Source organism: Saccostrea echinata, unplaced genomic scaffold (assembly GCF_033153115.1).
Source record: "Saccostrea echinata isolate AGI-Se365-2 ecotype Australia unplaced genomic scaffold, CSIRO_AGI_Sech_v1 ptg000009l, whole genome shotgun sequence".
NCBI classification, from domain to species: Eukaryota; Metazoa; Mollusca; class Bivalvia; order Ostreida; family Ostreidae; genus Saccostrea; species Saccostrea echinata.
This window is the reverse complement of record NW_026889758.1, coordinates 42,482,688-42,493,996: the sequence shown is the minus strand read 5'-3', so window position 1 is coordinate 42,493,996 and position 11,309 is coordinate 42,482,688. Positions and strand designations below refer to the sequence as shown.

Genomic DNA, 11,309 nt, shown 5'->3' with positions numbered 1-11,309 from the left:
TGCATCTTATTCTATTAAAAGCCAGCATCAAATAATAAACACGTTCCGAACGGAAATTTGAGCAAACTGAACCGTTACACTTATTTTATTTATTGTCAGAAAGTCAGGTTAATTAAATATCCTAATCACCCAAACTGACTACATGTATTTTGTAAATTCATTTGTCATTTATACAAAATTGTTCGTTTATAGGAGTATGGGTTTCAGCATCAATTTATTGCCCTAGAATGCTGATATGTACTTCTCCCGGGTCGAAATGGGGGGTTGGGGGTTGGGGGGGGGGGGGGTTTCAGCACTTTATTCAGGTAAAAGTGTCATATACTGTATTCATAAGATGCAAGTTTAATAGAAATGGATTATTTTAATCATCAAATGTCTTAATTGTCAGACTAATGCAGGACATTGTCTCCATCAAAGTCCGTTTATTTTTCGTCTTTACAAATTAAAGAAAGAAAATCATTTGCTACACAAAAGATTTATCGAAACATTCTTTTACCCATTAGTTATATGCAGCTGATGTAATTTGATAACGATATTTAGTCCAGCCAAACGAGATGATAAAACCATCTACTTCTATCAGCAATTATAGCCCAAAGTATAATGAACAATTGCAAAAATTATTTTGAGATAAATTTATCATTCCAACCATTTAAAATGTAATAAATCATTGATATCTCCATTTGACATGGTTGGGACGAAGTTTAATCAATATGCAGAGTGTCTTTTCTGCATTTAATTTAATAGGAGTTTTATCGTAGTTTCATTTAAGTGTCGTACTAATGGGTTTGAAATGAAAATTAGATGGAATTTTTTTATGTATAGCAAGATTATAACTCGACACCTTTTCGACTTTATACACAAAAATGTAAAAGAGAACCTATATTACCCTAAACTCCTTTCTCTAAATTAAGATAATCTCCGTAATTGTTTCCATGAAATAGGTTACAAGGCATTACCAAAGTTTTCGTATGATATTGAATTGAAAAAGTTATTCTGATCTTCCGATCACATCAAGGGCTTTTCCCCCGGCCCAAAGGACTGTTACAGTCTATGGCCAACTAAATCACACCGAAGCGTACATGTAACTTTAACTTGGTATGAAATTCAAAGAGATTTTTTAAACAATTTCATTGATAGCGATTGATTGATTGATTGATTGTATGTTGTTTTACGTCCTGTTCGAGAATAATTTGTCAATATTAGCAGTATCTCTTCCAACAGAGCTTTCATCTTATCATTAATTTACAAAGTACCTCTGTAGATAGTTGTGCAAGAACGAATTTCTTTTACTTTAATAATCTTTTAATATAAGGTTTGAAACGGCAGATATCGCTGATAATTTGGGTTGCTCCTTTTGCTTGTTCACAGGCCCGTAGGAAGCAATTTCAGTTTGGGGGGGGGGGGGGCGCACAGCTATACATTTTCAGTTGAGGGGGCACTATCAACTACCAAAAAAATTTCTTGACGAACAAAAAAAAAAAAAAAGGTCATCAGACGTTTTTATTGAGGGGGCACAACATATAGTATCTATATTTTCTATAGTAATCTATATATCGGCAAAATTATTGGGGGGCACGCCCCCCCCGTGCCCCCCCCCCCGGTTCCTACGGCCATGGTTCAAACACCCAATGATTTATCGTGCTGTGATTGGACGATGAGTACATTTAATAATCCACCTATTAATTCGATGACACAAGTGACCAAGATTTTTTATCTTTCTTAAAAAATTGGCATTTGTTCATAGTTTTCAACATCAATCACATTTTGCACCAAGACTATCTTGAGTTTTATTTTTCATATGTGTGTAAAAAAAAAATTCCGTTTTCATATAATATTTAAATACAAACACATGGTGAAAAAGTTGTTTGATTATCAAAATTATTTCAGAATTTATTTTCATTTGAATTTTGACTTGAGTCTTTTCTCAGTTTATGGTCTTGAGGCCCAGTCTTTGGACTTTACAGAAAATCGATGACCCCACAAAGAGGTTTAATAAATCAACGTGTTAAGACCTTTTGCATCTTTTTGTACTTGATTTAACAAAAGATATCTAAAAACCCATTCTTCGTGATACGAAAACAAAGACTTTTATGTCAAAAGGTTCCTAAAAACAAAAGTCCAGTAGCATGTCTTCAATGACGTCACAAGAATAAAAACACTGTTCGTTTAATGTTCGTGCTATATAAATACTTATCGATATATTGATACTTATGGTTGGGTTGACATGTAAAAGAATATGTGATGAAGAATCAAGACATATTTATATCAAACAATTCGAAAGGCGGTGCCCTTGCTAATCGACTCATTATGAACTGAGAATAGTATCGAATCATATGAATGTTGTTTTAAGCAATTGGCGATTGACGTCAATCGAGAAATACCACTTGAAATTTAAATCAATTTCGGAATCAAAATGTGGGTATCTTAGCGGAAATATCAAAGACTTGGAACTTGACCTTGTATTTAAATCATTTTAAGGACCGTCCCGTAGCCGTGAAACGTATCAACAATGCAAAACACTTCCGATTCCTATTTTAAAACAGCAGGCTATATTTAAATGAATGATATTAGTTCAAAATCAGTTCGTCTGAGAATTTTGAGGCAAACATTTCGTTGGCGTTTAATTTTTCAAAGAATTTATTTCTCGATCTGCGAATTGCTATATTTTGTAATTTTGTCGAACTTTAAAAAAAAGGTATGCTTTGAATTTTTTATCTGACACATATATTAAGTTTTAAAACTAGAGATTTCTTTGAAATGTCATGAAATCAACCGAGTCGAACTTAAATCCCTTGATTTTAATTTGGAATGTTTAACAGTAAAGTACTTTTAATTTTGCAAAAGTTTTATTAACATTCATCCTTGAAATAGAAATGTTCTCTTAAAGTACGATCATTGTGAAACTAAACGATTTTTTTCCAAATGTCCCCAGTAGTTTTTATATTTATTGCCTTATAAAGTGGAAACTGTTGTCAGTAATTTCCAATCTCGAGTTAATTTACACATTTATGAGGATGTAGCAACTAAATGGGTTTTTATCTTTTTTTTTCAGAAAGATAAAATTCAACGCAGCTAGAGATTTTGGTGAGTACTTTCTCTGTATTTCTTCAAATTGTAATTATCTAAAAGTGATATTCCAGTCATAAGAAAATTTTAAAAAGTCAAAACGGTGAAAAACTGTGACACATTTAAATCACGTTTGATGTCACAAGAGACATTGTTTGCACGAGGAGTTCGAAAGATCAGCGGTAACAAACGACAATCTCTTCACTGTTTGGAAAACCTGACAGAATTTTGTCTAAGTTAAATCCATTTTCTGTTTTCCGTTCAATATATTGGATTCTTACTGCGATATACCCTTCATTTATCTTCCTTACAATGCTTAACGTATTAACACAGATCCGTCTCTTCTTAGACGACTTTTTGCGACTATCATTGTTTACGGTGTTATCAGAATTATTAAGCCTTTAATTTTCAACTGTTCATCCTTTTTTATCAACAGTGACAACGTCAACACAAGACCAGAACACAACAAGCAGTCAAAGCAAACAGACAACGACACAAAGCAATGGCTCTCAATGTTCACCGTAACACTTTGTGGACACATAATACAAACAATATTGGACATTTAGGACTTCACAGTGAAACCAGAAATTTGACTAGTACCAGAAATACTTGTGCCAAGAAACATTTTGGTGTTCTGATAACTGCTTTGAATAATAGTGAAAAACAGAATTTCAGAATCATGAGTGGACACAGGCGTGAACTAGAACAATCATTGCTGGCTCTTTCTCAGAGAATGCGAGAAATCAACGAAAGCAGATTTTCACCACCTGCTTCTCGGAAGACTTCTTTCCCACAAAAAGACTCTAGGTCTGTGTCGGATGCAAGCACATTTTCATTTGGATCATCAAGATCCAGTGTTTCGTCGTATAATTCTTTTTCGAAATATATTGGTCGGAGACTTTCACCGGTAAAGGGGAAGAGGAAATCGCGGAATTCTATTGATACAGAGAATAACAAACCAGAAAATGGAGAGAAAAGGGAGCGGCGCTTTGCGACTATTTCTCCGCCAGACATCGGGGAACTTCAGAAAATGTCTGAAAACTCATCAGAACTTGCTGAAAAATCTAATTTCTCTTTAACAGACTTGCAAGAGAGAGTCACTTTACGCAAAAGTTGCGTTCGCATCACTCCATTTCCAGATCTTCCACCTGATATTGAAAACACAGACAAGGAGGAAACATCTTCAATTTCATTTGACGAAACTGGCAGTACCACTACCCCAAGACGCTCTACTCGAAAAAGGTCTAAAGCCAGAAAAAAGTCCAGCAAAGGGAGCATTGAGGAAGCCCCAATTCACGAGCAAGAAACAACCCGCAATAACCCACATGCAAGAATGATTGCTCTGCAAAAACTTCAGATGGAAACGCAGAAGAGAGCTGCACTTGCTGAAAAACAAAGACAGGAATTGATCAAGAAAAACCGCAAAGAGGTGACCGAGAGTTTTCGTTATTCCCACGCCATAGAACAATTCATAAAATCAAGACGACAAAATTCTAAAATCACCATGTCTGAGGTCCCGGATGAAGTTGAGTATGATGCTGAGGGACGGGAGATTCGCCGGCTCGGGCCCTCTGTTTTGTCGGTCATAAATTTTGACGACATATATAGAATGACAGTTCGACGCAGACGTCACACAACAACAGGTCTTGGGGAGAAACGACCCAGTTTTTACAGAATGAAATCAAGAAAATCGATTGCTTCCGTTTATCACCCTTTGCCGGACATAAACAAGGAATCCAAAACAAACTCAGTTGAAAACCCCTTGTCCACAAAAAAATTTCATCCAAAAGACAATCTTCCACCACTTGCAGAGAATCAAGTTGTGGTGACGTAAATCTTATAAAGTGTAGGGAAACAAATTGTCAGTATGATATTGCATATCTTGTTTATATTTTTTCATATAGTTGTTGTTACATTCTTGAAAGCTTCTTCTTGCCGAGATAAACTAAAGATGAAATGCATGTACATACATGTATATTTCGCTTATGTACTTGCCATTTACATCACTGTATAAGTACATGTAATTAATATCGTTGAAATGAAATTTCATAAGCATTTAGGGTATACTTGCCAAGGCTATCAAAAATTAAACTTATTTAGCCCAAAAAGTGTTCATTTATTTTATTGCTAAAATTTCATCGAGTTATATCTGTTCACACCGAAGCCGAATGTGCGCTATGTATTGTAGTTATTACCACTTTTCCTTTTGCAATACTACATATGGTTCGGAAGTTAACAACAGCGCTGCAGTTTGTTCCCCAAATTGCATGATTGCCAAATTGGCAGTGACATAGCTATAAGACAAGGCCATATTTGTAGACTATAAAGCTAAGATTAAAAATATGAATTGAAATTGGAATTTTAACAGCATTGATTAAATCAATCATTAGCTTAGTAAAAAAATGCACTAAAAAGACACCATGAACAGTTGACAATGTGTGTGGCAAGTTTATAAAGTATTTATATTATTAAAAGATCGAATGTACATGTATATTTAATTTTTTTCCAATTCATTTTTTTTTCTTCAGATGCATGTCTCAAAAAAGTGTTTATTGTTTTGTTGCTTAGTTGATATCTTCAGGAATCATAAATTTTACAGCAGCCGTTTTGTTGCTTTGAGAAGCATAAAGGTTTTGAAGAAGAGGAAAACCAGATGAATTGGGAAAATGGAAAAAGAAATCGATGTAGACACGAAACCAAAGTTATTTCGATTTTAATATAAACTGGAATCTTTGTCACTTGAAAAACGTACTTATTTGCCATGCGTTCCTATTTTACCGTATGCGCGTTATAGCTGCAGATCTTTCCTTGCTGGTCTGTATAGACTTATCCTGTAGTATAGTTTTTCCTCTAGATTTTATATGTAATTTTTTACTTAGATGCTGCCCCCATCTTACTTTCTGCTGCTGTAAGGTCGAGCACTGGCGAATTCCAGCACTTGAAAAATTCTACAGACAGAGAAAGTCCACCCCTCCCCACACACGAACACACAAAAATAGAATTTTCTAGTTTTTTTTTATTATTATTATTTTAATTTTGCTTGTCAGATTTCTTTGGGAGGTTGTCCCTTCCCCCACTGTTTAAACCAATAATAGCTATCTCTTTGTTTGGCAGCAATATCTACATGTATATGTTAGCACAGATTTATTCACATCAAAGTTCAGACAGTAGCATCGTTTTTGTAAGAGAAGGGGGGGGGGGAGTTTTGACAACTTACCTTTAAAAATATTGTGCAAAACCGAATTTCATTGGGGGGGGGGGGGGTTGGTTAAATTTAAAATAAAGATTTTTTTTTAATAATTGTGTCTTATGCGTTAAACTTTTACCAAAATGAATTACATGTATATCATTGAGATTTGAGTTTTACCAGCAAACTAACAACGTTTTTTGAAATTATTTATTGTTATAATATTTAGAATTAATGCTTTGAAACTTTGATTAAAATTAAATTAAATTAAAAAATATCTAAAACAAATTTTATTTAACACTTATTAAGATATATTGAAAAGAAAAATGCCATATGATCGATAGATTTTTTCCTGTTTTAGACAGAATTCTACTTACATGTTTACCGAAATTTTATTTAACCGATCTTTAAGACATCTCTTCTGAAATATGGCTTAAGTATGGAAAGATTGATATTAACTTAAATTATTTTTTGTGAATTTTGGGGGCTTTTTAAGGAGAAAATGAAAAGTTTGTTTTAATTGCAAACTAGTATTAATTGTAACGGGGACCGTTACAGATGTTCCCCAAACGCTCCCCAACTCCCTTTTGGTGTCTTATTTCCTGTAAGCTTCATTAAATAAGGCAATTAAATATATTGGTCATTTAACGCATTTCACGCGCGCGCACGTGCATGCATGTGCAGGTTGACAACATCATTCCGTCTGTACTATAAATGCATCTTTATATTCTCAGTATCAAAACATTTCATCAAAAAATATATAAGTTCCGGCTATATCAAGTATATTGGTCATCTTAGCATTGCGCGCACGCGCACCTGTATGCATGTTCATAATGACCATGCCATTTTGTCTACACTTATGATATGTCTGTTTATTCTTAGTATCAAAGCTTTTCATAAAAAAATATAAAAGTTACGGCTACATTAAGTATATTGGTCATTAAACACATTGCACGCGCGCGCATGTGCATGCATGTGCATGATGGCCACATCATCTTGTCTACACTTTTAATATATCTGTATATTTTTAATATCAAAGCTTTTCATCAAAAAATATAAAAAGTACGGCTATATTAAGTAAATTGGTCATTTAACACATTGCACGCGCGCGCACGTGCATGCATATGCATGCATGTGCATGATGATCATGTCGCCTTGTCTACACTTTAAATACATACAAATATTTTGAGTATCAAAGCATTTCATCAAGTTTCAAAGTTACAACTATATCAAGTAAATTGGTCATTTTACGCTTTGCGCGTGCGCGCACGTGCATGCATGTGCATGTTGACCATGTCATCTTGTTCATACTTTTAATATATCCTTATATTCTGAGTATCAAAGCATTTCATCAAAAAATATAAAAGTTACAGCTATTTCAAGTATATTGGTCATTTTACGCATTGCACGCGCACGCACGTGCATGCGCGTGCGCGCAAAATGACCTTCGTTCCGCAAATCTACATAACATGCCTAGTAACCCTAAAAAGGTTTCACCTCAATGGGATGTGTAGTTTCGGAGATCACTCACGGACAAAAAAGTACCCAGGAAGAAAAATAATAATAACTAGTTCTAATTGTAACGGGGACCGTTACAGATGTTCCCCAAACGCTCCCCAACACCCTTTTGGTGTCTTATTTCCTGTAAGCTTCATTAAATAAGACAATGAAGTATATTGGTCGTTTTTTGCATTTCACGCCAGGCACGTACATGCATGTGCAGGATGACCATGTCATCTCATCTATACTATTAATGCATCTTTATATTCTGAGTATCAAAACATTTCATCAAAAAATAAATAAGTTCCGGCTATATCAAGTATATTGGTCATCTTAGCATTGCACGCATGCGCACCTGCATGCATGTTCATAATGACCATGCCATTTTGTCTACACTTATAATATCTCTGTTTATTCTTAGTATGAAAGCTTTTCATAAAAAATGTATAAAAGTTATGGCTATGTTAAGTATATTGGTCATTTAACACATTGCACGCGCGCGCATGTGCATTCATGAGCATGATGTCCAAATCATCTTGTCTACACTTTTAATATATCTGTATATTTTTAATAAAAGAAATATAAAAATTACGGCTATATTAAGTATATTGGTCAATTAACACATTGCGCGCGCGCGCACGTGCATGCGTGCATGCATGTGCATGATGACCATGTCATCTTGTCTACACTTTTAATATATATAAATATTTTGAGTATCAAAGCATTTCATCAAAAAGTATAAAAGTTACGAGTATTTCAAGTATATTTGTCATTTTACGCTTTGCGCGTGCGCACACGTGCATGCATATGCATGTTGACCATGTCATCTTGTTTACACTTTTAATATATCCTTATATTCTGAGTATCAAAGTATTTCATCAAAAAATATAAAAGTCACAGCTATATCAAGTATATTGGTCATTTTACGCATTGCACGCGCACGCACGTGCATGCACGTGCGCGCAAAATGACCTTGATTCCGCAAATCTACATAACATGCCTATTAACCCTAGAAAGGTTTCACCTCAATCGGATGAGTAGTTGACGAGATCACTCGCGGACAAAAAAGTACCCAGGAAGAAGAAGAAGAAGAAAAATAATAATAATAATAAGAAACAGAGTAAAAACAATATGTTCCCCAACTTCGTTTGGGGAACATAATAATAATAACTAGTTATAATTGTAACGGGGACCGTTACAGATGTTCCCCAAACGCTCCCCAACTCCCTTTTGGTGTCTTATTTCCTGTAAGCTTCATTAAATAAGGCAATAAAGTATATTGGTAGGTTTTTGCATTTTACGCGCGCACACGTGCATGCATGTGCAGGATGGCCATGTAACCCGTCTATACTATTAATGCATCTTTATATTCTCAGTATCAAAACATTTCATCAAAAAATATATAGGTTCCGGCTATATCAAGTATACTGGTCATCTGAGCATTGCGCGCACGCGCACCTGCATGCATGTTTATAATGACCATGCCATCTTGTCTACACTGATAATATGTCTGTTTATTCTTAGTATCAAAGCTTTTCATAAAAAAAAATAAAAGTTTTGGCTATATTAAGTATACTGGTCATTTAACACATTACACGCGCGAGCATGTGCATGATGGCCACATCATCTTGTCTACACTTTTAATATATCTGTATATTCTTAATATAAAAGCTTTTCATAAAAAAATATAAAAATTACGGCTATATTAAGTATATTGGTCATTTAACACATTGCACGCGCGCGCACGCGCATGCATATGCATGCATGCATGCATGTGCATGATGACCATGTCATCTTGTCTACACTTTTAATATATATAAATATTTTGAGTATTAAAGCATCTCATCAAAAAGAATAAAAGTTACGAGTATATCAAGTATATTTGTCATTTTACACTTTGCGCGTGCGCACACGTGCATGCATGTGCATGTTGACCATGTCATCTTGTTTACACTTTTAATATATCCGTATATTCTGAGTATCAAAGCATTTCATCAAAAAATATAAAAGTTACAGCTATATCAAGTATATTGGTCATTTTACGCATTGCACACGCACGCACGTGCATGCACGTGCGCGCAAAATGTCCTTGATTCCGCAAATCTACATAACATGCCTATTAACCCTAAAAAGGTTTCACCTCAATCGGATGAGTAGTTGACGAGATCACTCGCGGACAAAAAAGTACCCAGGAAGAAGAAGAAGAAGAAAAATAATAATAACTAGAAACCTTGTTGCCATGGCAACAAGAAGGTCTTCCGTCCCTTCTCTGTCTTCATAGAAGTTGATTCCTCTTTAAACAACATGTTATGTTGTGCATTCCCTGTCACACCTTCATACAAAATTCCTTCGCCATGCGCTCGGCACTTTGAAGTGAAAGTTGCGGATATTTTGGATGAGACCTTAAAAACCGAGGCCACGTGTCAAGGCAGGTGTTGGCACGGATAAAGATCCCTCATTGCTCAATGGCCCTGAGTGCCGAGTAAAAGTTTAAATTTGAAGCCCTTCACCGCGGTGGTCACGTCTCTATATGAGTGAAAAATTCTCGAATGGGACTTAAAACAACATACAATCAATCAATCAATCATACATAAAATATAATTAAACGTTTATATTTTGAAAATATTGCAAATCTGGAACGAAAAAAATACGAAATATAATTTTAGGGAGGGGGAGGACCTATGTTCCAAAACATCTTTGTGTGAATTTTTTTTAAACTTTGAGATTCTCACACTTAATTGTACAAAATACAAAATTATGTTAAATATTTTTTTTTAATTTAAGACCTACATGTATCTACACTATTTTGTTTTATTTTACCCGATTTCATGCATTTCAGGTTACCCCCCCCCCCTCCCTGAGTCAGCACCACACACGCATAACAAAATGATTGACACTTCACGTGAAAGCATATTTTTTCACATACTGTTTCAAGTATACAGATTTTTATGTGTTTCATTGTGTTAATACACTGTATTCCATTAATTAACCATACCTTTATCCGCTAAGTCGCTTTGAGCTCTTAATTATGGCGGATCTTGCTCTAAACTAAATGTCATTGAAGTTACCTCTCATTTGAAATTGCTATTTTTATTTAATCAAGATGAGAAAATAATAAATTCTACTTTCAAAATATAATTTGACAAATCTCCGATTTGTGATTCAATTGCATAGGTACCTAGCTACATTAACATCTTTACCTTATTTTGTCATATCACACACATATGCACATTAATTAGTGCAAAATTCAACTGCAAACTCTTTATGAAGGAGTAAAAAGACACAGTACCATTGTGAAGTCAAACACCATTGCTCTGACGTTGAACGACATAGCCCCCCCCCCCCCCACTTAAAGATAAAATATTACATTTGAGCCCAAACAACAGTGTGAAAAAAATCGGACATTCTTGGGATTGAATAGTGCAAAATTTAACTGCAAACTCTTTATGAAGGAGTAAAAAGACACAGTGCCATTGTGAAGTCAAACACCATTGCTCTGACGTTGAACGACATAGCCCCCCCCCCCTTTAAATATAAATAAAATATTACATTTGAG

At 34.8% G+C, this 11,309-nt stretch overlaps 1 protein-coding gene across 1 annotated transcript; it reads left to right on the top strand.

Annotated features, from left to right (window-relative positions):
* The first annotated feature begins 3,052 nt into the window (after positions 1-3,052).
* LOC133182421 (uncharacterized) lies at positions 3,053-5,401 on the top strand. The gene is made up of 2 exons (XM_061317265.1): positions 3,053-3,084; positions 3,503-5,401. Exon 2 carries the CDS (start codon positions 3,569-3,571, stop codon positions 4,898-4,900), a length of 1,332 nt encoding a protein of 443 aa, XP_061173249.1. The 5' UTR covers positions 3,053-3,084; positions 3,503-3,568; the 3' UTR covers positions 4,901-5,401.
* Positions 5,402-11,309: the final 5,908 nt, after the last annotated feature.